The sequence below is a fragment of the Tremella mesenterica genome (assembly GCF_000271645.1).
Source record: "Tremella mesenterica DSM 1558 unplaced genomic scaffold TREMEscaffold_17, whole genome shotgun sequence".
Taxonomy (NCBI): domain Eukaryota; kingdom Fungi; phylum Basidiomycota; class Tremellomycetes; order Tremellales; family Tremellaceae; genus Tremella; species Tremella mesenterica.
The window spans coordinates 196,876-220,636 of record NW_006711241.1 but is presented as its reverse complement, the minus strand read 5'-3'; the positions used below and the strand labels follow the sequence as shown (position 1 = coordinate 220,636).

General features: G+C 46.5%; 7 protein-coding genes across 7 annotated transcripts; 5 read left to right on the top strand and 2 right to left on the bottom strand.

Moving 5' to 3' along the window:
- Positions 1-334: 334 nt before the first annotated feature.
- Positions 335-6,128, top strand: TREMEDRAFT_65909 (uncharacterized protein; the record flags this gene model as incomplete). The annotated part of the gene is made up of 16 exons (XM_007007995.1): positions 335-806; positions 969-1,090; positions 1,337-1,413; positions 1,571-1,694; positions 1,744-1,914; positions 2,130-2,351; positions 2,409-2,499; positions 2,545-2,831; positions 2,929-2,979; positions 3,146-3,559; positions 3,781-4,185; positions 4,393-4,521; positions 4,658-4,805; positions 4,990-5,094; positions 5,181-6,004; positions 6,093-6,128. 16 exons carry the CDS (start codon positions 335-337, stop codon positions 6,126-6,128), a joined length of 3,678 nt encoding a protein of 1,225 aa, XP_007008057.1.
- A 153-nt stretch (positions 6,129-6,281) lies between these two features.
- On the bottom strand, positions 6,282-7,521 carry TREMEDRAFT_70320 (uncharacterized protein; the record flags this gene model as incomplete). Its single annotated transcript, XM_007008029.1, has 4 exons — positions 6,282-6,402; positions 6,663-7,013; positions 7,233-7,368; positions 7,458-7,521. The coding sequence occupies 4 exons, from the start codon at positions 7,519-7,521 to the stop codon at positions 6,282-6,284; spliced, it is 672 nt and encodes a 223-aa protein (XP_007008091.1).
- Positions 7,522-8,138: 617 nt separating this feature from the next.
- Positions 8,139-9,862, top strand: TREMEDRAFT_35623 (uncharacterized protein; the record flags this gene model as incomplete). The annotated part of the gene is made up of 5 exons (XM_007007948.1): positions 8,139-8,248; positions 8,432-8,673; positions 8,827-8,888; positions 9,022-9,164; positions 9,388-9,862. The coding sequence occupies 5 exons, from the start codon at positions 8,139-8,141 to the stop codon at positions 9,860-9,862; spliced, it is 1,032 nt and encodes a 343-aa protein (XP_007008010.1).
- Positions 9,863-10,051: 189 nt separating this feature from the next.
- On the bottom strand, positions 10,052-14,186 carry TREMEDRAFT_74853 (uncharacterized protein). The gene is made up of 14 exons (XM_007008028.1): positions 14,060-14,186; positions 13,879-13,913; positions 13,679-13,821; positions 13,215-13,464; positions 12,743-13,170; positions 12,163-12,673; positions 12,087-12,122; positions 11,984-12,042; positions 11,791-11,922; positions 11,355-11,618; positions 11,042-11,153; positions 10,533-10,844; positions 10,257-10,344; positions 10,052-10,191 (listed from the first exon to the last, which is right to left on the bottom strand). The coding sequence occupies exons 1-14, from the start codon at positions 14,142-14,144 to the stop codon at positions 10,157-10,159; spliced, it is 2,490 nt and encodes an 829-aa protein (XP_007008090.1). The 5' UTR covers positions 14,145-14,186; the 3' UTR covers positions 10,052-10,156.
- A 152-nt stretch (positions 14,187-14,338) lies between these two features.
- On the top strand, positions 14,339-16,582 carry TREMEDRAFT_45904 (uncharacterized protein). Its single transcript, XM_007007963.1, has 6 exons — positions 14,339-14,393; positions 14,437-14,627; positions 14,673-14,912; positions 15,008-15,292; positions 15,338-15,437; positions 15,567-16,582. Exons 1-6 carry the CDS (start codon positions 14,348-14,350, stop codon positions 16,151-16,153), a joined length of 1,449 nt encoding a protein of 482 aa, XP_007008025.1. The 5' UTR covers positions 14,339-14,347; the 3' UTR covers positions 16,154-16,582.
- A 2,679-nt stretch (positions 16,583-19,261) lies between these two features.
- On the top strand, positions 19,262-21,872 carry TREMEDRAFT_65903 (uncharacterized protein; the record flags this gene model as incomplete). The annotated part of the gene is made up of 7 exons (XM_007007994.1): positions 19,262-19,460; positions 19,507-20,046; positions 20,087-20,601; positions 20,643-20,709; positions 20,739-20,827; positions 21,102-21,178; positions 21,599-21,872. 7 exons carry the CDS (start codon positions 19,262-19,264, stop codon positions 21,870-21,872), a joined length of 1,761 nt encoding a protein of 586 aa, XP_007008056.1.
- A 664-nt stretch (positions 21,873-22,536) lies between these two features.
- Positions 22,537-23,672, top strand: TREMEDRAFT_65902 (uncharacterized protein; the record flags this gene model as incomplete). The annotated part of the gene is made up of 2 exons (XM_007007993.1): positions 22,537-23,475; positions 23,607-23,672. The coding sequence occupies 2 exons, from the start codon at positions 22,537-22,539 to the stop codon at positions 23,670-23,672; spliced, it is 1,005 nt and encodes a 334-aa protein (XP_007008055.1).
- Positions 23,673-23,761: the final 89 nt, after the last annotated feature.

Here is a 23,761-nt window from a genome sequence, read left to right as displayed (position 1 = left end):
TACAGAGTACGGTACCGTACTGTACTCTGCAAGTACTCTACTCGTAGTTACTCGAGTAGGGGCAGTGTGGGGAAAGCAGTCGGATGTGTAAAGTGGAGGTTGAACAGTGGGGCTCCGTAAAACACGCGACGCGTCTTTGCACCCCTTTCACCCAAATGGCAATGTTCTTCTCTACAATTTTCCCACTTCACCAACACAAAGTCCAATACAAAAGTAGTCATTATCAACCCCCCGACTTCTCCTCCCACTTCCTCGGAAATATATAAAATCGATGTCTTCTCCTATCCACCTTCATCCAAGACCTTCAAACCTATACACTGGTAATCGGATCAATATGAAAAACTTTCCTAGTGAAATGGAAGAATACGAAGATTCACAAAATCCACAACAAGATATTCAAGATATTCAAGATCTCACCCCTCTTGATCGTCTTGAAATATTCTTACCAGCTGTACAATCTCTAACCAACGCATTAGGAGGCTACGAAGAAATTGAAATTCTTGATCCTATCTCTAAACCCGATCCCAACCATCTATCCAATGACAAATCCATATTTAATTCCAATGGAAAATTTATTTCTAAACAAGAGAAACAAGATGAAAAATTCGAAACTATCTATCGACCAGGTGATAGTGTAATAGCAGTCCTGAAGGATTTGAAAAAATTATGGAGAAAAGATGATACGGATGACGAAAGGACAGTAGCTAGATGTATGGCGAAAGCTGGTACTATGAGGGAATTAATTAGTTTAATGGTTGAATGTACTGAAAGAGGTGAATGGGGTAGAAAAGTTTCTTTAGTTGCTTGTGAGTTTTTTTTTGCACCTCCATAAATAATTCGATATTTGCCGAGGAGGGGATTACACATCGAGAATTGAGAATTGAAGAATTGAGAATTGAAGAATTGAGAATTGAAGAATTGAGAATTGAAGAATTGAGAATTGAGAATTGATGGACTGATGTTTACAGGCGATTTGATAGCCGCTTTAACTTGGCCTATCGATGTACAACAAGAGTTAAAGGAAATGGAGGATGAACAGGATATCGTCAGTGATTATGCTTCACTTTTGAGGTATCAAGTGGAATATAAAGTGAGTTTGCTTGTTGTCATCGTCACATCTCCTATTTATCTTCATCTTTTCATCTCGTCTTTCACCATCCATGTGTAGATTGTATGAATGGATTGATGTAAGACGGAAACTTCACTACTCTTAACTTCTGTTTCTCGGTGGTTAGCATTTATGTTGTGGTGTAACTTTGTGTCCCTTTTTATCTTGCTTCAGTGGTCGACTTTTTGATGTGTGGTGATTTTGGAGAGACAGAATGTTAATGATCAGGCTATGATATTACAATCCCCCGCACCGTTGAGATGTCTCTTGACACTTATTTTACCTTCATTGGCCAAACCGAAAAAGTTAGTCATCTCTCTTCCATTTTATTCCCACTCTTTCACTGCCCACTTGCCACTCTCACATATGTACTCTCATCGAGCCATCTCGGATTGAAAGGTCTCCATTTGAGTAGAAAAGAACATCTAAAACAGATAAAGTAAAAGACATGCTCACACGAAGGGATGAACGTGACTCGCGTATCATCTCTCTAGGTCTTCACATCGTCCGTAACCTTCTCGCCATTCGAGACGACATAGCGGACGGTTCTGCCGTTGGAGAAAAAGCCGAGTTTTCAAATCTCCAAGTCAGCTACTCTCTTCTTTTCCTACCAAGCGATAGGCTGACAAATTCAGTCATCTTTGGTCATTCAACTTGGTCAATTGACATATTTTCAACTGATATTGTCTTTAGCTTCTTATGGTGACAAAACGGATTTCAACCAGTATAACGTATTGGTTTTGGATATCTTGCATTTGGTCTTTAGATCTGTACGAGCGAAAGACCTGGCGCAGGATCAAGCTAGGGTGAGTAACGTCTTGTTCACAGTCACATCACACCACTCTTTAGTCTTATTCCTCTTGCTAGGCTGATCGCCCTCTACCTCCGTGCATTTGACTTCCCCCCCTCCGCGCTCATGTCCAATCTCACAGACCTCCTACTTTCAGATGTGACGCTGCTCGCAATGATGAATGACGTGTCGTCATACTTGAGGTGAAGCTGAAATATCACTGACCCAAAGGCCCCCATAGAAAATCTATCCAAATTACTCGAAAGTGAACGTAGACAAAAAGCCCTACATTCAAAAGTCGGAATGACCCGTCATTCTCGATTCGGAACTACCATCGCCGTCAAAGCCGGTGATCAAAAATTGGTACTACATAAACAAAACGCCATCACCGTCGACGCTGGTAAAATCCTAGATGCCGGTAAGAGAAAACGTGCCGAAAGAAAAAAACGAGTGGTAAGTTATCCCTCCCCTTTTTCTGGCCCCTGTAGCAATATGGAGGTTGACAGGCAGGATGATCCTAGTCGTCTTACTTCGTACACTCCCGACGCTATGCGAATCTTACAAGATGTCGCTAAAACATTCCTTGAGGCATGTTTTAACAGTAAGTGATCTGCCATTAACTTTGGTCATCTTTACTCACTGATAGCTTTCTTCGCTTCTGTACTCAAAGATATCCGGATGGAGAGAAGTAAAATACGGCCAGCTGATAATACACGAACATTGAGTTTGTCTAGGTTTTTCGTAGAGTATTTGCTACTTGTTCGACAGAAAGAAATCGATAAGAAAGCGACGCAGCAGACGAAAAATGGTGTTAATGGGGATGAACGGAATGGTGAAGGGAATGAATGGAGTTTAGGGTTGGTGGGGGAGATGGCGGAATTGGATTCGGTACGTTGGGTTGTGGGACGTATGAAAATTACCATGGATGAGAAGGTACGTTTGACACTGATATATTCTCCTGTCCACTTGTCCCATTCTAGTAACACTTTTCCGCTTATGAGCCAGACAAATGGGTATAGCTAATGTCTAGCCTCCGGCTTTGACGGAATTACAAGCATGTTTAGATTGTTTCACTCAAATAGTGAGTACTCTATTCCACTCCATTTCTGCCTCCCCTCGATCTTCGTCCTTGATTCCCAATTCTTCAATCCGAGTTTGTCTCTTCCAGCCGTTACTGCTTGCAGAAAGTGAGAGCACCCAATGAAAAGAAGGAGAGGAAGGAGGAAGATAATCGTACTTACTCTTAGCTTCTCCTAATCGACGCCATGTCCCTTTCCACAGAAGAAGTAGATAACGAAATCGCCGAAATCCTTCAAAACCAACTATACTACAATGGTGACGTTCTCGACGCTTCATTAGCAGTCGTCACGAGCTATAAAGAAAATACGGGTAGTGTTACATATCTCGATTCTGTAGTTCATTTCGCTTATGTCCTTTTGAGGATGTTGGAAAGATATAGTAAGACTAATACTTACATGTTTGTTCGGAAACGTAAAGCTGCGAAGAAAGCTAGGAAGAAAACTAAGGGTTCGATGGAAGGTGAAGTGCCTGAAGAGTTTATGGGGGATGAGGGAGTTGATGAGGAGGATGTAAATGGGGAGGACGAAAGACAAGGACAGAGTTATAAAGAACACGCTTTTCAATTCTCCTCTTTCGAGCAGGTAAGTTCTACCCTCTTACAGCCATTCTTCTGATTCCATTCGAAAATTCATCCCCACACTCTCCGTTTTTTTCCTTCAATCGTTCCGACTTGGCTTTCTCGTCATGAGCAACGCCCCCTGACCACCTAAGGCAGTAAGTGGAGAGGAGGGGTACTTGTGGACAGATGGTACAGACCGTTCATGAGTGTATGTGAAGAAATGACATATTCGCTAATGTCAAGCGCTTCGCACAAGAATCAGTAGTCAACACTCTTCTCTCCCACTTATCCCGATTTCAAGAATTTGACGATCCAGATCAACTGAAGCGTGTCGTCGGATTAATGCATCGTCAAGTTGTTAAATCTCAAGCTGAAGGATTATACTTTCGTGTTTCTTGTCTTTTGTTATTTCAACGTATATTAGATCAACAACAGTCCTTACCGAAACATGAAAGTTCGACGGATTTGATACATTTGATCAAATTCATCTTGAGGAAATTTTTCAAAAAAGTGAAAGAAGATCCTTTTGTCATTGTTGAAGCTCTTGGTCCTAAAAGTAGAGGGAAGTGGAAAGAGTGGAGTTCTTATAAGAGTGAAGAGGATGATGATGATGATATGGGAGGACAGGGGAAGAGGATTAGGGAAATGGTGAGTAACTCTATTTTTTCTTCCGAATTATCGTTGCCCTTCCATCTCTCCCATATGTTTGATTCACTTTCACTGATCCACCATCGAATCTGGGTCTGTGAGAGTGGTGAAAAAGGGCTGTCTGGGATCATGAGAAATATTGTTGGTGTGGAGTGAATTGGTGGTACGGTGGGATGCCGGAGTGAGAAGAAAAAAGTTGACGATTAGCTTGAAAAAGAGCCGACAGAATTGGAATTTAAGAAGAATCGAAAACTTTCATGGTCACAACAAATGGGTGTGATAATAGGTATACTCTTGAAAGATGGGCATGAATCGTGGATTCGATGGATAATGAGTGTAAGTATTGACCATCACCTCTTTCATACCGCCTCTTCGTTTCTCTCAACCTTCTCCGCCCAAGGCTTCTTATCTATGGCTTTTGACTTTGTTTCAAATCTGCAGTGAAACACGTTTTGAGGATGCTGATGAGAAGGAACTTGAAATCGCCTTGGCACAAAGACAAGAAGTCGTACTTGCCACAGATGTACCATTGGCAGATCAAGATAGTGAAGAAGAAGAAGGACGCGCACGGAATTTCGCTGGGCCCAGTAATGATGCGATTGAGAAGTTTGTCCAGCATGGTAGGTTCATTCTTCTTCCTTACCTCTATCTCTCTCGTCATACAATCTTACGATGTTAATCGTCGTTGGGCCTACTTTGAAACCTCTTCTACCTGTCCAATCACCCAATTAACTCTTGACGGCTCATGATCCTCTTAATCAGCTGAACAGGCTATTTCATGTGGTCCAAATAGCTGATGAAAAGATATTGAACCACAAAACGAAGAGATCAAACTTGCTTTGTCCAAGAATTCACATTTCCGTCTAATGTTAAGACTCTTATCGGTCGAACGGACCGAAAATGACATTGGTAAGTTATCCTATGTACCATTTTCCTTACTATCTCATCAAACCCATCACCAAACCTACTTTTGAAATTTTTGTTGATCATACCAGCGGAAAATCAAAATTTCTTCATTCCACAATCTATCCTCCCTTCCAACCTCGAAACTTCTCTTGGGGCTTTATCCCAATTTTTACTTTCTCCACCAGAAATAGAAAACCCTCAAACTCTTCTTCGTAGAGCTCGAAAACCTCGCGTGTACGCAGATACAGACTCGTCTGGTGGATCCGATCAAGAAGGTGCCGAAGGTGTAGGGGAACATGGGGGAAGGCGAAGACGAAGAGGAGATGGAGAAAATATGAAAGAGAAGAGGAGAAGGAAAAAGAGAATAAGTAGTGATGGAGATGGAAATGAGGAAGAAGAAAGACCTAAGAGGATGAAAAAGAGGAAACAAGCGGAAATGCAAGTTTATAAAAGTGCTGCTTTCATACTTGATTCAGAAGAGGAAGAAGATGATGAAGTTTTCTTCGCTAGGGAACGACGGTTAAGGGAGGAAATGGAAGAAATGGCTAAGAAACAAGGGAATGTCATGAGGTCCACAGGGACTAAGAAGCGGAAGAAGAATAAGAGAGGAGAGAGAGAGGCTGAGAAGAAGGATGAGGGGGTTGACTTTGAAGGTGAGAGAGATGAGGTTGAACATGAAGATGCAGGTGATGATGAGGTCGAACAAGGGGATGATGAGGTTGAAGATAGGGAAACGGATGTGGAGATGGAGATGGAGGTCGTGTCTGAGACTGGAGGGAACACAGCAGGTGAGGATGAGGGTGTAAAGGGGCACAGAGAAAAAGAGCCGGATGAAGAATCGGAGGGCCGAAAGAAGAGTGGGAGACGAAGGATGAGGGGAACGAGTGGGAGTAAGAGTGAAAGTAAGGGGGACGTAAGTCAATCAACAGAAGGGATAGAGGAGAATCGGAGCGAAAGAAAAGTACGTCGGGCATCCAAACGTCATAAAATAGACGAAACAGATTCAGACTCGGACTGAAACTCTTCTGTACAAGTAGGATACTCAATCTCAAGCCGATCTGGGATGCATGGTGCTTACTTGTCCACACAATTGAAAGTGTCATTTTGTGATGGGGGAACTAGAGAGAATGTGCAAATGCTTTACATGCAGAATGAATAAGATGTTCACAAATCTATGTGACAACCACACTTCAATGCGTATGTTCCATATGTGTATGAGTGGATCCAAATCTACCAAACAAAGCCTCGCCGACGCCTGCGCCAAGCACGATGCACATGACCCACCAAATGTTGAAAGACATGACTGCCAGCCTAGAGAATTAGCTGTGCCTCTATCTCCTACTCTATCTTTACACTCTACCTCCATTGACGACTGTAGTCGATGTGAGGCTAAATTGTACAAAAGCGGAAGATCTGCGTACCTCTTCAACCCACTCAGTGATAACCTCAGTAGCTGAAGTGTGACTCAGATATATATATAGACAGAGGAACCATATAGGGGAGGAAACCTGGAAAAAGGGAAAACGATAATGGATGACAACTCCGAGTTGAAGGAAAGACCCAACACTCACATGAGTAAATAATGCACTAAAGTCTGTAAAGCTTGTAACATCCCTCTAGGCACATCCACACCCCATCGGAATGGTCGACTCCATCTCCCTTCCCTATCCGCTCCCATACGTCGTACAGCTCGAGGTAAATGCGAGTTACTCCCATCCTCCAGATCCACATCCGCTAGGTCTTTTTCGTCCCTCTCGGATTGTCTGTCAACGGTGAGGATGGTGGTATTGCTCGCTGGTCCAATAGAGGCGTATGAGGGAGAAGGAGCGAGGTTCTCGGTTTCCGTTCTTGTGTAGACGGCTTGAGGTTTGGTGGGTAGAGTGATACGGCCTGATGAGTGGGTCGAAGAGAAGCCTACTTGGCTAAGGAGTCAGTGACTCTCTTCCTCCTTTACCCGCAGCATTCCCCCGTAGGCCCAGAACATGCTAAACTTTTACCTCAATCATACTCATATAGAGAGAACGAATACATGACTTTGGGTCATGGAGGAAAGAAAGAGGTAGATCCCGAGATTCATCCTCAAGATATATAAGTGGGGGAAGGATGCCAAGGAAGAGAGAGGGGGAATAGGCGAAACTTACCCCTTACTCCAAGCTACATCACAAGCCCGTCGGAAAGCCATAAGATATCTCTCGAACACCCCTAACAAGAACAATCCTATGCAGACACCAGCGGTAGCCCCTCCTGAGGTAGGCATCCAAGAAGCGAACCATAACACTGTTCATCAGTTAATCTCTTCGTTAATTATAGCATCGAGAAACTCGCAAAGGGGCGCATATGGTGACAATGAGAATTAGAACACTCACTGTCTGTTCCTATAGTCCCATGAAACCACATTTTCATAGGCATATCCGTCCCACCCGTTGACATTCCTACTCATCAGCTCGTATTCAACTCCATATCTTGCGACCACACATTATTCAAGATGGAAGAGAAAGGGAGAGAGGATGGACTCACCATCTGTCATACCTGACATATCCGCGTCCATTTTGCTGTACTTTGCTTCTCAGTAGGATGAATGCTTTCTCTGTCTGCTCGTGGTCACTAGTAAATGCCAGAAGATATAATACGAGGTGCGAGATGGTTTGTACGGGGAAAGAGTGACGTTGCGATGACATAGACCGAGGTCGCGTCTCGTCGCTGTGGTTACCTTTGGACCAATCGGATTCATCTACCCCATCTCCTTTGGGGCTCCACAGTCCGGTGCCTGAGGCAATTCTTACGGACCTGAGCCATTAAACCCATGACGTGGGATTTAACCGAGAATATTTGATCGGGTTCGGGAATCGATCGTGCCTGAATCTCGATCGCACCCCCAAGTGGAATGCCCCCACTGCCGATTCTTCTCCCTCTCCAACTCTGACAACGAAAGTCTATCCTCACTCACCCCTTCAGGCCTTCGGAGACAACAACCCTAAAGTAACAGAGAAAGGCGAGGAGAAGAGAAAGAAAAAGTTGCCAAAGAGAAAAGGCAAAAACAACGCAAGATGGAATACGCATACGCTCTCATCGATAGAGGTTACGTACCTGATATGGTACTACGGCCTGTGATTCGAAAGTTGTGTAGGAACAGACAGAGGGAGATTGATCATGGTCAGTGATCTCGTTCATTAATCTCTACCCTCTGCTCTGGCTATTTCCAGTAATTGTCCCTTTCCTTGTCACCTCTACTGGGGAAAGAGAAAGCGACCGAAAACTGCCCGTGAGACCGTGTACTCGGTATCTTAATAAGACGAATCGGTCCGGGGTCGGCGGAGACAAAACACTGACAAGTAGGTAGCCTCGAAGCCAACCACGCTGCCAAGCTATCCTTCATCTCGGATCTGTACCACCAACCCATTGCTGTACACCAAGACAAAGCCAATGAACAGCACTACGAGATTCCAACTTCTTTCCTCCGTCTTTGTCTTGGACCGAGGATGAAGTATTCTTCTTGTTTCTGGCCCACACCTACTTGTTCTCTGGTAGATGCGGAGGATGCTATACTTTCGCTCTACTGCCAAGAGGCAAGACTCGGGTTAGGTCTGAGAGGTGTAGGGAAGCCGCAGACAGTGAATTCAGTTGGTCCGATTTCTTCGGAACTTTCTTCTGTCGCCCATGAGAAGGAAAAGGGAGTGGTTGGAGATGCTGAGTTGAGAAGTTGGGAAAAGATGGGAGGAATAGGGAAAGAAGGAGAGGGTTTGAAGATTCTTGATATGGGTTGTGGATGGGGAAGTTTGGGGTTGTTCCTTGCTGAGGTAAGTTCGGTCTCGTTCTCCCCAGGTTCTCCCGGAATGGAAACCAGTCAATACGTCCAATGCGGATCAGGAGATGGTAGTCAAGTGAGGCATGGCCAGGGACAAAGATGGAGGATCTTCATTGACATTTCAGCATTACCCGTTGGCTGAAATTACTATGCTATCGAATTCCCGCACTCAGAAAGAATACATTGATTCTATAATTACAGACAAGGGATATGAAAAGGTCGAAGTGATCACGGGTGATGTGGCGACTTACGAATTCTCTCCTTCTCAGTAAGTACCGTATATTCTCTTACCCTTTCTACCTGATCTCTTCTTCCAGTCCTCTAATCGCCTCCGACTGTCTTTCTGCACGCTACGGGATCAAACCCCTCTTGAACCATCATTACTGTCCGACAATACATCTCTGATACTTTTGAACCTACACCCAATGATAAATCCACCACAGCCTGGAAGTTTGATTTGTGAACACAAAGAACAACCGGACTGATCCCAGATTCACCCATATCCTCTCTATAGAACTACTCGAACACCTACGATCCTACCCTCTCCTTTTCACCAAAATCTCAACCTGGCTACAACCCCATGGAATCCTTTACATCCATATATTTTGTCATCGAACCCAACCATATCTTTTCCTTCAAAAAGACGGATGGATGGCTCAAACTTTCTTCACTGGAGGTTGCATGCCATCATTTGATCTCTTTCTTTATTTCCAAAAACAGTTCACTATACTCGATTCTAAATGGATGAACGGACGACAATATTCACGTACATTAGAAGCTTGGTTGAAGAATCAAGATAAGTTTCAGAAAGATGGTTTGGAGATATTAAGGAAAGAAATGGGTTGTGAAGAAGGTGAGAAAACGTTTTGGAGGTTTAGGGTTTTCTTCATGGCTTGTAGTGAGTTTTTCGGCATGGATCAAGGTGAGACTTGGGGTGTGGGGAGGTATTTGTTTGAGAAGAAATGATGAGTTGAGCATCATACCTTACTTCCTTTTGCTTGATCACTATGATTCTGGAAGGATTTTCTCAACATCATTAAATCATGCTTCCCTTAAGTTCTTCCATGTTTGTACAGACCACTTTATGATATGATTACGACACAATGTGTATAGATTCTTGTAGATATTAAACAGCACATGTTAAGTTAGAGTGATACATAAGCATCCCATGCATTCAAGATCTCATTTCACTCAACATGATTTTATTTCCTACGATTCACATACGGTCCACAAGTGGAAGACAATGTTGACGACTATAAATCATCGGGCAAACCAAAAATCGACACTTCGAGGAGCTGTCATCAGTATCCATTCACTGATCTCCACTTAAAATCTGATTGATAGTGAATAGTAGACATACCTTGCCCTATCGACACTTTCTCCGGTATTTCCAAACCGTCACCTGTAATATCCAATAAACGAATTTTCAATGCCAGATCATTCAGCATCTATTCGTTAGTCTATTGGCATTACATCTCCATCTGCCACACGCTCGGAAACATTCGTTCGTACGCACTGACTATCTGTGAGAATTATGATAAACAGGGCGGTGAGAAAGGGAACGGGAAATTGACACTGGGGCAAAGAGCTGAGGAAAAGATGAATTTCATGTGGTGTATGAAATTATCAAACTCACTTGCAAAGCCGCCCCACTTTCTTTAGTCCCCATCCCTCCTTCACCCCTTAACACTCTCAAACCATCCGTCCATTCAGACATCTGCGCAGTATGAACAGCATCCACATCTAACAAACTCAATTCTCCACTCATCAGTGAGAAACTGAGTTTTGAGATGAGGTTGGGTGAAAGAGATTTGATGGCGGTGCCGGTACGAGTACGGATTGTTGTGATATTGGAAATATCGATGTGATGGAGGAGTGAGTCGTATGTCGGTGGTGTTGGGGTACGAGAGGGGAAATCGGAGTAGGCTATGGTACGACGATTGGATGACTGTACGTCGGTTCCGTGGACGTCTTCTTTTTCACTCTAACTTCGCTCTCCAGAACTAGACACGAGTGTCGGTCTAGATTGAGGGGAACCGCTTGATGACAGAGAATGAGGTTGTTCCTTTGGAATGGGAGGTAAGTTCCAGTATGAAACGATGGTAGTGATGGTTGTCGTACGACATGAAAAATTGACAAACGTACCAGACGCAAGAACCGAAGCGGTTTGGAAGAGTTAGGCTTGGAACCGACTTGGATACCTGGAATGAGGATGGTGGCTGCGTTGAACCAGCTTCCTTGTAGCATACATCCGATTCTGTCGATCAGTCAAAGGTACGAAACAAATTGTCCCTCTCACACACAGACAGGGCTGATTGACAAAGTTGTGACAAAGGGCTAACGCCTGGTCAATATCTTCGAACGACAGATGTGACGCAGACAGGGACGCCCCGAGCTTTTCCAAGCCAGAAGGAGGTTAAGACTTCGTGATAAACACTGATAATTGTCAGAGACTTACCGTTGTTCAGCCATGACCTCATAAGCATCCTTTCCTAATTTCTCTTTCAACTCCCTTACAGCCTGTCGCGCCAACATCCCATCTTCCCTTTCTAGCATCTCCAATTGTCTATCTCGTATAGTGCGATAATCTGCTTCCAGTTCTTGTTCCAAATGAAGCCATGTTTTACCTGCTTCGTCTGCCAGTGAGAGACGAATTTGGGAACGGACGAGGAAAGAAAGACGTGCGAAGTCTGCGAGACGGGACTCTGATTCGTGCCACATCCTGGGTATCAGTGATTGTGATCAGTTCAGTAAGTCTCATGCCGGTACGCGCTGCACCAAAGGGAAAGAACTCAGCCGTGACAGCGCTCATAAAGAACATGAATCACAGAGTAGATCGCAAAAACAATATCAGAGGGGAGTGGACACGCAAGAAGCAGGAGGTCCAGTCTCACCGCATGAAAAACCTCAACACTAGATGATGCAGTCTAGGAAAGTTGAGTAAAAACAACTGGAAATGCGCCGGAGCATGATGACCCGCTTGTGAGATCTTATAATGTTCGCATAAGATCTTGACGCATTCGGCGCTGTCTGATCAGCATCCACTCCACTCAATCATCCCTCTACCTCTCACAGTCTCATACTGACCTAGCAGCACCAATGGGGCATCGCCTGTCTTCCGGCCGGGCTTGTTGTTCCATGATTACCTACGTATCAGTACCTTTCGTATTTGACCCCGTCGATGACTGACATTGTGAAAGCTTTCCTCATGCATGGCAAACCAATGCTGACCATCAGCTCTGCAACCCACGCTTTTGCGGACTCACCAGGCACTCTAAGCCCAACGATCCCACATCTCGGAACAAATCCGCCTCACTGCTCACCGGCACGCCACCTTGGTCAAAACCAAGACCGATTCTGACCCAACCATCCATCGTCCTATCTCCTCCCCCGTTCTTTTCTCTCCTTGCTAGACCGGGACTTCTGGGGGTTCTGGGACTTCTCGGACCGAGACCACGAACTGGACTGTGTCCAGTGGATAAACCATCGAAATCTTCGTCTTCAAGTTGTCCAACAAACCAGATATCGTCGAGCATCTTCTCCTGATCTGGGTTGATCACGGGACGAACGGGACGTAGACGTCGATGATCCAGTATGGCCATATAGCGAGCTTGGAAGTTGAGTATTTGATTCTCGACGATATTGTTTGCACTTGTAGGCATGAGACGCGAAACGTAACGTCTGACGGACAACCTCTCAAGAATTCCCACCAGGGCGGGATAATGAGAGCTGGATTCCTGCGCTGCCGAACGCAGTGAGGCGTTGACAAGCCCAAGACTGACATCAGTACATGATCGCAAAATATTTGGAGAACATGGAGCAGAGAGAAGATGTGGAATGATTTACCTTTGCGCTATTAATTCGAGATCCCCAGTACTCTCAAGTCTCCCGACTATCACTCTGAACACTCTTTCCGCTCCACTGCCACCATGATCACTCAAGATGCCCTCTCCGACTTTCTGGATCACAGGCCAAACTCTGTCGAACCCGTATTGCCCCGCTCCTTTCACATCCTTACTCTTCTTCTCCTTCTCTTTACCTTTTCTACTGGGATAACCAGGATGACCTACCAGAGTACCGGTATTGGCAGAGTTCGTCACTATGTTCTTGGCCGAGCCAATTACTAGCTTCCGGACGATCGCGGTAGCAGGTCGGATAATGTTGGGAGCGGTGGAAGTGATGAGAAGAGAGACAACGCGGTGGACGAAAGCGTCTGTCAGATGGAGCCAGGGAGCTTCATATTCCAGTAATCCGCGTATCCCTTGAAGAGCGTACTGCATTTCAGTATGACCATCATCAGAATCAGGTAACAACTCACTGCGAGACTGTTCCCACTGAGTGCCTCGTTACATACCAGCTCGACTAGCATGGCAACCCCTCCACGGAGCATGAACTCGACGGCGAAATCATCTTCTTTGACGTATTTTTGCAAGTTGAACAGAGCTAGTTTGAGAGACATCCCGCCGGCTTCGTGTATGTTGATACTAGAGTCAAACGAGGGGCGGAGTGAGGTATGTTGCAAAGCCGTGACCACTGCCAATGCTTCGATGGCAGGCGAGGATACCAGCCTATCTGTGAGCATTGGGATTCACTGATCTTTGATGATACTGTTCGTGATATCCTAGTCGGAATCAGAAGTCCATATAGAGATAGTAGGGTGATATACTGATTGATGAGAGAGGGAGTGAGGGCTGACAGATACTTGATGGAATGTGAATGGCAGAGGGGTGATTTGGCAAATCGAGGGTGCTGATGGTGATGGATGAGAGAAAGTGGACCTACTTGAGATTATCATGATTGTAGATCTTACTAGGAAGATTGTTCTGCGTGATTAAGATATCATTCTCATCCCTCAAACACAGAGTGATATGATGTTCTTTGGTCTGAAAAGCAGTGGCCATCATCTCTAACACATATTGCACTCTCTACACTATCAGTCGTCTTGCCTCCGTCTGTGCTCAAGAGATAGAGTAAGGACATACCGCTTCTGGGTCTATCCTAGCTGGGAGATGTTTTCCTATCCATCAGCACATCAGTAAACCATCGAGTTTTCACTTCATAGTTTGTACAAATTTCGAGGGTAAAGGATAGGCTAGGGGACCAGGGGAAGATAGGGAACGATCTTCCGTGTATGGTAAATCTTGGACTTGGTCGAGGACTCACCTTTGTAAGTGACGAGATTGGTGGGCACAGCATCTCTCTTCATGACCACCTCGTTCTCAATCTGTCTCGGCGTATCTAATGCCATACCTAACTTGCTCTTCTCGTCACCACGGTTGTCTTGAGAGCTACTGTACCAAAGACACCCTTGATGACGAGTTGAGGGAATCGATCACCAGCGAGCGGAATCACTTTGAAACACCCCCAAAAATTAACACGTCATAGTCACTACTACTGTAGTACCACCCCCACCCCCATCCCCACCTCAGACTCAAGTTGGACCTCCTCACAATGAGGTTGTTCATATCTTTCGCTTCTTTTGGTCTTCTCAATAATGGTAAGCTCGGTCTCACAGAAACTGAGTGATCTCTGACTTCCAGTGCTTTACGTTATCATCCTCTCCGCCGCTCTCGATCTCGTACCCCCTTCCACACCGAAGGGCGTCGTGGCATTCTTCAACATCTTCCCTGCCGTCTTAGCCAAAACTGTCTTTCCCCTGTGGTCAAAGGGGCAGATACGATATACCACAAGAGTCGCATTTTGCGCTGCTACTTCATGGTTGGGCATCGTCGTGAGTTTTCCGGACCTCAGTCAAGCACAATTGGCTCATGTCAAGATCGTCGCATTGTCTTCTTCCGTTCCACCCCGGTTACTGGGCATATCCCTGGCCTCTTTATCTTCAGGTTTGGGGGAGCTCACATTCCTGCAAATGACCACCACGTTACCTACAGATAAAGCGAGTAAGACCGCTTTGGGCGCTTGGGCGAGTGGGACAGGTCTGGCTGGAGTGGCTGGTGCGGCTATCTGGTGGATGTTGAGAGGTCTGGGTGTCAGAGGAGGACTCGGAATTTCAAGTGTCAGTAGCTATCTTTCTCTCATTGTATCATCATCGTATCATCATACCATCTGTGCCTGCGGTCTACGATGTCCGTGCGCATGCTCACACGTCAGATATTACCCCTCTTGTTCCCCATAATATACAATTTTGTCCTCCCGTCCTCGTCCGACCTCACCTCAACAGTAGCTTACCAGCCTCTTCCCACTTCCCTCAATGTCTCTTCTTCTCCTACAGTGTCGCCTCCTGCTGTACTGTTGATCGAGTCAAGTCTTCCCAAACCGCGAAAAGACCGACTTCACCTCAGCACGAGGGACAAGCTGGAATTGCTCAAGCCGCTTCTACTGCGATACATGCTACCGCTCTGTCTCGTCTATGTTGAGGAATACGTGATCAATTCCGTGAGTCGTTCATCTTCATCTGCAGGACAATGTGCTGAGGAGAAGGGGGTAGCGCCAACCTTAGTGTTTCCCATACCTACTCAGGGGATATGGTCGGCTTTCTTTCATACGCCAAGGGATTATTATCCTTTCTGGTCGCTCACCTGTATGTTCATTACTCTTGTGTACCAGCTCTCTCTTCGCCTCATCCTCTAATCTGACTTCTCGGTATCCTCTCAGCTCCTGTGGTGTTTATAGGTCCCGAGTATCCGCCGTCTGAGCTGAGCCATCCCAGACCAAACGTTCGTTTTCATATCACGCTCTTCCCTTTCCTTGGGATTTCCTCCCGTGCCTCAGTCTTATCTTCCCCTTCCCACTCTCATCCAATTCGCGATCCTCCTTCTCCTCTCTGTCCAATCCTCGCACTTCATCTTCTCCTCCACTGCTTATACCCCTCCCGCCCCGCCGCCACATACAGGTGTCGATCGATCCATCACAGTAGTCTTTATGTTCATTTGCCTTGAAGGACTCTGTGGGGGTTCGGCATACGTCAACACATTCTATCATGTCGGCCGGATCAGTAGTACAAATGTTCCGGCACATGAATCCCCGAGTGAAGCCGAATTCGACGATGATACAGGGAATGGCTTGTTGCCACTGCCTACCGGAGATGGTGAAGAAAATGGATGTGTCGCCGAAGCAGGATGTATGGAAGACGAGAAGGAGAAAAGATGGAAGATGGAACGGGAGTTCCGTATTGGTGTCACGGGCGCCGCGGATAGTTTCGGGATTTTATTGGCCAGTCTCATCGCTATGCCCGTCGAGATGGCTTTGTGTGACGCTCAAGTCATCAAGGGTAGAACAACATGCAGAGAATTGTAACTTCGTCAACCACCGAGTCACCGACTAGATACTTTGGTTGAGCGTGACGTGGATTTGTGGTGTGAACTGAAATATACGAATCAACCCACCTTTGATGGACATCCTTGCTCCAATACGTCTATTCAATGACCGACTCCCCTTACCTCACGCCCTACATCGATTTGACGGGCTGTAGACACGGCGGCGTCGATAGAGGAAAGAGTGGTCGATATCGGGAGGTTGGTCAGTGCGGTGCTCGAAATACAGTCTATAAGAAAGTACAAATTGGGCATTATGGCAAGTTCTTTCCCAAACCTCGTCTCTTTGCCATCCAACATGTCGTCCTCTAGAACTTTGACCACAGAAGACAAGACACACATTCAAATGGTGGCGGAAGTTATGTGTGAGTCGGCTTTCGCGACTCAGAGAAGAAAGAAATTTCTCCGCGATGCGGCCGCACTCGCTTCGGGAAAATTATGTTTGATGACTGGTGATGATATGATATCGTATTTTGAGGGTCAGTCCAACCCCAAAGAAGGTGAGTCACCTGTTTCATAATCTATCCTCATTGACCATTTTTAGATGATCGGAGAACTTCAGTACGGGCTTGCCGAGACTTTGCCAATTATTTGATACACGATCGTGGGGCCTGGTCGGGATCGAATGAAAAGGTTTGCAATACACACCAGATGAAAATGATGAGAAGAGTAGAAAGGTTCAGACTAGTAGAACACAGTCATGCTCATTGGGAGGACCAGGCCCGATTTTTTTACCGATTAGGGGTATCACTCATCCTGGGCCATCTCCTACCTGACCTCCGTCAGAATCCCGCTGAATGCAACTTCAACATTCACACCCCATACTATTCTCATTTCAGGCTACATGGCCAAATCCCCAGACAAAGCGGCATAGTGAATACCATTATTGACCCTGTCCTAGGGGTAAACCTGGAGCCCGAGTTGCAAGAATCACCACTTTTCACAGAATGGCTCAGCGGACAGATTGAAGTGCCGAAACTAACTGACCTGAGTGCATCACAACTCACCATCTATGCCCAGCAAGGCTTTCTGGTGAGCTTGCCTTCTGAGAATGGGAAGCCACCAAGCTGGAAGTATGCAGCTACACCCCCAACGGTCGACAGCACTCTTCCACCACCTCCAGCTCCAGTTGTCAATCTATCCTACAGCTCATCCGCAGTATTTGATGATACAACCTTGATTGGCCCGTTGATTGTCCCGTTGTCATATGGCATAGCTGGAAAAAGCAATCCATCCGGCATTGACTCCTTCCAAGCCAATCAGGATAATGACCGTGCCCAATTTGGTACACTCCCACATTCAAACATCTCAGACACTCTCGGATCACCTGCCTTCCCTGCATATGACCAGTTGGTGCCCAATATCGATGATGTCAAGCGCTTGAATAACCCATTGTTGGTGGTTACAGCTGGGGATAAAAGTCGATCTAACTCCATCCCGATCCCAGTTGATCAATCTTCCAACTTTGTTCACTTCGGTACACCTCCAGATTCGAACTTCTCAAGCACTTACAGGTCACTCCCCGTCTCTCCATACAATCAGCTGAGGCCTCCTGTTGAAGACCATACAAGCTTGAATGCTCCGCGGTCAAACGTTACAGCTGCGGAAGACCGTCCACACAATTCCTATCGGTTCCAAGTTAATGACTATCCCAACTCTTCCCATTTCCATACACTTCCCAATCCAAACCTCACAGAAATTCAGCAATCACTTGCCTCTACCCCATTCGCCCAGCCGATGCCTGCTCCAGGTCATTCTCAACATCAAGATGCCGGTCCCACAGAGGGTTTCGCAATTGAAGGAGGTCCGCATCATGATCAGTCGTGGGTTGGGCAGCCTCCCATGATTGGATATGACTCCGTGATCTTTCCAAACAGCCAGCCAAGGTTTTGGTCAGGTCATCTGCAACATCCGGGATTTGAGGTGCTCCCGAATGAAGGAGGTTCACATTATAACCAGCCGAGCGCCCTCCCTGGGCAGCCTCCCACGGGGAGGAACGGCCCCGCAATGACAAAGCATTCCCTATCAATGTGGGATGGATTTGCCCATTCCCAAACAGAATACTTCCCACCACAACAAACTACCATGGCAGATGTTACCCAACCGGTGGGTGCCCAAGTCAACAGTGCTCAGTCAATGATTTCCCGCACATTGCCAGGACAAGCTCCTGGAGTTCAATCTCGGCCCTATTCGCACCAAGTACCTGGAGCAATCCGGGTACCGCTCTACTCTCCGGGCCAAGGACACCACGGAAATGACTCCCAATTTCAGGGACGTCTCTTGGCGCAGCTTGACCGGTCCTGGCAGGATGGAGACCTTCAAAGTGGGTTGGGTCACCTGCAGGGGACTGCGGAAGCTCCGCCGCGGCCGCCTCCGTCATATGAAGCTAGCCAGTCCGATTTTGAATACTGGTTATGGAATGGATGATCATCCTTTATATTGATCTCGCTTACTAAATGAGTCCTGTGAGAGAGCTACAACTAGGGAATGAGGACAATTTCAGCCGCACCTGATGGATTGAGGAGGAATGAATTGTTCGCAGCCAAGGACTCGCGTGATCACCAAGCTCTTTAGCGACGGGTATGAACCTTGTCTACATATTGACCTATGTATGATATGATTGCGTGTTGAAAGAGCTGATGCACGCTCAAAAGGTCGTTAAGACCACCGCGGATGGAGTCAGTCATCCATCGGATCTTCTCCAGTGAATCGGGCCAGGTCCGACAAAGTTTGCCACATGCCACATCGAAGCGGTAATTGGGGGGATGAATTAATCGCCACAAGATGCTACGTATCCTCCTCGGCGATCTCCACCTCGATTGCCCAACAACGCCTTCTCAGTCTTGCACTGACTACTTCACACCTACTTTCTCCACCTTTGACCCAAGTTCTGCTCCTATGTATCCATTAATTAAACGACGCTGACTCGAGTATTCTCAACCGGTAGAGACTGTACGATCAACAAAAACTGATGGGTTCTCCTTTGGACCGGACTTGAGGACCAGGTTTGCTGGCTAATGGCATTCAAGGGCGGACAAATTGGACATTTTCGACATAATCATTTGTTCTTACCTTCTTGTCGCTACTCGATATGTCCACTTCTCCCGATGTAACTTCAGAGGCTGCGGTAAAAAGCTTTCTGCCATTGAACATACTGGACTATTATAATGCCCCTGTCAGACGAGGATGGTGGACTCCCAACCGACGAGGCATTGCAAGCGGGAAGGAGCCCTTGCTCACTCTCGAGGAAATCAGGGCTGTGTCATCGGGTGTAGAGCCTCAAGTGTCCAGTGAGTCGTCTCATGCCTTGTCATACAGAGTGAATTGACACGTCAGATCTTGAAAGAAAGTTCAACACTACCATAATGACGGCCAGACGTGCCTGTGATCATTTGTCGATACAACATGTAATCCAGGGTTTCGATTCAAAAATCTACCACAGGAGAAAGATGTTGTGTCAAGCCATGGAACTCCCTTTCAAAACACGTCAAAATCGACAAGTTCCACTTGATCAGCTGACCTCGTTCCATCAATTTCTCACAGAACTACGGGAAACTGCTGGTGCACTTCCATTCGACGACTTGTCACTCAACGATTCAACAGTCCTAGGAGGACCCATGAATACAAGGGGAATCGACCTAGGAAACTCGCACCAGAATTCTGTTCATATCCCCATAACTCCCATGCTAAAAAGTGTCAATCTGACCGACCAGGCCAATCAATCGGCAAGGCTTTATCACCAGTTCGAACGTTTTGTCGTCAGCAATCAGCGTATTGTAAATGGCAGTTTGGAACTTCAGCAAGCCATTAAAACAGGCTTTCTCGACCTGGCTCAGAAGTTCGCTCTTATAGACAGTCTGGGCACAAGTGACGTATGTGAGTGGATAGTTGAGACGAGCTGGGCTAATGAAATCAGATTTGGACCTGTATGATTCGACTATGAGGATCGCAAGTGTACTCGAATCGATGTTCTTCGCTAATCCTTTTTTGAACCATGAGGATAGAATTTCAGATCTTGCGGCGCGAGACGCATACATAGACAGTTGGCTGAAGTACGAATTTCCGCCCGAAAGAAGGCCTTCCACGTCCATGGTGCGTGAAACGATCGCTCTCGTCCCGCAGTGGATTCGGGATGGCTTGACAGGCCACTTTCACATGTATCACCCTTTGTCGACGCCCATCGGCCATGTAGGAGATGTTCGTCAATCAGGATTACGACCAACGACTTTCTTGCCAGAACTCGCGAGCAGCAATCATGATATGCTCGATCACAAATCCAAGAGTACAGAAAAGGAAGGTACCGGAGGCTTCGAAATGAGCTCATATAACATACCACCCACTGATGTTTGTTACTCAGTAAGGCCGCTGGTGCCTGTGATTGTTTCTGGTCTGCATAATACCTCACTAATCCAATCAAACCCATGGAACCTTGTGAGTCAGTCTCGAGAAGGCTGTTGTTCGCTGATCTGCAGAAGGAGGTAACGGATCCTCGCGCGGCATGGTCAGCATCAAACTATCTCGGCTTCGAACAAGGTGCAGGTCATCACGATGAGTTCTCACTGGGGCAGACATGGGTGTCTCCCCAGACGCTAACGGACTCATTGGCTTACCAAAACATCTGATCTTGCTGGATGGCATGGAATCATCCTTGACCAAAGTGAGTCACTTGTGAGAGGAGCTGTACTTATGACAATAGGCAGAGATTGGGTATAGCAACTGAAGGACATTGAACGATACCCATCGGATCGATCACAGGGCTCAGATTCGAGGAGGGTCCTTCGGAGAGAAAGCCGTAGGAGACTCGAGGATAGAGTTGAACGAAAGGCTACTTTCGAAAGTAAATTTGCCCATGAGTGGTACCCGCTCCCGGCCGCTATGATCGCTCCGCATTAATGAAGGTGTCTCACGGGGAGGGAGAGCTTCTGGAAGAGATAGGGAGTGATTTTGGGCGGGGAAATCCTGGTAGATCTCAAGGGCAAGGGAGTCCTAACCCATCTATTGGGCCGATGTAAGTCATATGGAACATGTCATATAGGTGATATGATCGTTCGGAATGGGGTTCATGCATGCTTATATGTCTGGAGTCGATAAATGCTCGGGTAGATGAGGTTCACCTGGTAACTTATCACGTTGCCTTGTTTGTTCAATGGACTCGTTCTCTCCCCGTAATCGGTCTCCTGGCAGAATCAATGGGGCAAGTACGAGTATATGTGGAGTGAGAGGGAAGGCAGACTCGCGAGTTTTCCCTCAGTCAATGATCTCTCACTAGTTGGTCTCTCCACAACAATGGCAAGCTTAGCCCGGGTCGTCCTCTTCAATAAGAACTTCCTTACCCCTCGTCGAATGATCGACATTATTTGCAACAAGGGTCAAAGTACTCTAGTCGTCAAACATTTCAAGAGGATGTAATGGTGCAGACTTGTAAGAGGTGGATGACGTCCGCTCAATCATCGATCATTGTCTCAAATGGGGACGATTGGGAATATCTCAAAATCGGCAGAGATGTCACTTCTCGGATCCCCATACGTGGTGATTCTAAGAGAAAGAGACCGATCACCCTCGTGGCTCAATTATCTCGACATTCTAGAAGCGGATCGGGACTAGAATACTCAGTAGAGAATTTGTGGTATTGGTACCTAGCAGAAGTCATGCAACACCGATATAGTTGCCCCATCAGCGGAGGTCACCGCCAGATTAGGTGATCACACTTTGCATCGTTAGGACATCTAGGAAGTGATGGTATCAGTTCGTTTGTGTGGGGTCCCGAAGGTAAGGTGCGGGAAAGAGTAAGTTCCGATCACACAGAATCCCGAACCAGTCACTTGCAATTGCTGGCCTTTTCACCGTCCGCAAATGTGGCGATTGGGCGAAGTCGTCTACTTGTACACGTCAGTACGTGAAGATGGCGTGACTGCTCCCGGCCGAACTTGAGGTATGCATGTCCAAAACGAGGGTACAGTAGTGCCCGAAGACGAAAGTGGTTGTGGACCAGTGGTCGTGGTTGTGCGCACAGTCGTTGTTCCTGTTCTAATTAGCGTGCCTGAAAGGATCTCGGTTTTGTTTTCGCGTGCCACACTGCCACACTTGAAAAAAGTGCCACATTCCTCATTCAAAGGACGGTTCTTTCAACTCCGTCCTCGCACTCTCCGTCAACATTTTTCTCACTTTCGTACCCTTCCATTCACGATCCTCCACCAAATCGGAACCTGCGTCGGCCTGTCGGCCTGGAGCTGTGCATAAAAATGGAGATCAACTTGTCTGAGCTTTCTGACCTTGACTTGTTGATTGAGTACTAATACTAGAACCTATGTCTGAGCTCAACATCACTTCTTTCTCTTGCTTTTTTCTCTTCTTTCGCCCGCCAATATGTCGATGCCGACTCAGTCTCAAGCTGACCAGGAAAACGTACAACGGACACTGAAAGTTCTGCGATATTACAACGATTCCAGTGAATCCCAGTTTTGGTTCTCTCACCAATTGCCCCCTTGGTCGGACCAACGCCTATTTCTAACGGCTGAACAGTATTGGAATAGCTTCCAGGATCCTGCGTTACGGGAACAGAGTAAGTTGTTCCATGATCTCAATGGAAATTGCTCACTCATTGGCATCATTCATGACACCATTCAGGCCTGCTTGAACGTTGCTGCCCGTCTGTCTCAACAGAAACAGGATTGGGCTAATGCCGACAATACTGGAAAAAATCTTGCTATAAAGGTGGTCCGCAGCAGGGGAGACAGGTTGAGAAAACGCTTGAAGGACAATTTTGGCGCATCGAGTTGGGGCGAAGGAGCTTACAATGTTGCCCTGTCACTTGTCTCAATTGTTCACATACCATTTAGAGAACGTTTGAAAGGATATCATTTTATCCTTGATCTTTCTACTTTTCCTGACACTCGCTACAGTATTCTACCAGAGCTAAAGACCACAGCAAAGAGCGTCAGCAAGGGAGCCAATTCTACAAATTCTTTGGTGGTGCCCCCGCGAGGCGAAAGGAGTAGAAAGAAGAAAACTGCTTCGCATCCGTACAAAGCAGCCGACCGCACTGCCTCCCGCAGCTCCAACGGTTCGTGCTCCGAGTGGTCGACAAATTTGACAAATTCGACCTCGTCATATGGAGAACACTTGCCAAGCGCTCATCGTTCCAAAACCAGTCATGCAGCAACTTCATCACATTTCTCTCTGGTTTCGGACTCCCCAGACACTCCACTGACAAGCATACCTCCACAAATTAATGTTGGCGAGGGCCAACTAGCTACGCTGTTTCCCACAACATCTACGGATTATCTTCCAACTCCGGTAATGAATGTGAGTGAGCCCCGTGCCCATGACTATGCCAACATGGGCAACTCTTTGGCGTCCAACTTCTTGGCGCCCGGCGAGACTCAGCCCTTTCAAACTTCTAGCTTCCATCCTCCAGGGAACATACAGATGTTCAGTCACGATCATCCCGATCTCTATTCGAGGCCTTCACATATGTATTCACTCCAGTCCCCAAGACATAGCAATTACAATATGAGTTTACAACATGAAAATATGAACACAGCAGCTGGGAGCTCGAGCGTTCGTTTGCTGGACGAGGAGGCTCTTGCTG

Excerpts from the sequence above, each read along its gene's own strand:
- TREMEDRAFT_74853 (XM_007008028.1), bottom strand. The coding sequence starts at position 14,144 with ATGGCATTAGATACGCCGAGACAGATTGAGAACGAGGTGGTCATGAAG. Across the intron at positions 13,822-13,878 it reads CTAGGATAGACCCAGAAGCG|AGAGTGCAATATGTGTTAGA; the intron begins GTATGTCCTTAC and ends CTGATAGTGTAG. Across the intron at positions 13,171-13,214 it reads TCAGTGGGAACAGTCTCGCA|TACGCTCTTCAAGGGATACG; the intron begins GTGAGTTGTTAC and ends ACTGAAATGCAG.
- TREMEDRAFT_45904 (XM_007007963.1), top strand. The coding sequence starts at position 14,348 with ATGAGGTTGTTCATATCTTTCGCTTCTTTTGGTCTTCTCAATAATG. Across the intron at positions 14,394-14,436 it reads TTTTGGTCTTCTCAATAATG|TGCTTTACGTTATCATCCTC; the intron begins GTAAGCTCGGTC and ends TCTGACTTCCAG. Across the intron at positions 14,913-15,007 it reads GAGGACTCGGAATTTCAAGT|ATATTACCCCTCTTGTTCCC; the intron begins GTCAGTAGCTAT and ends CTCACACGTCAG.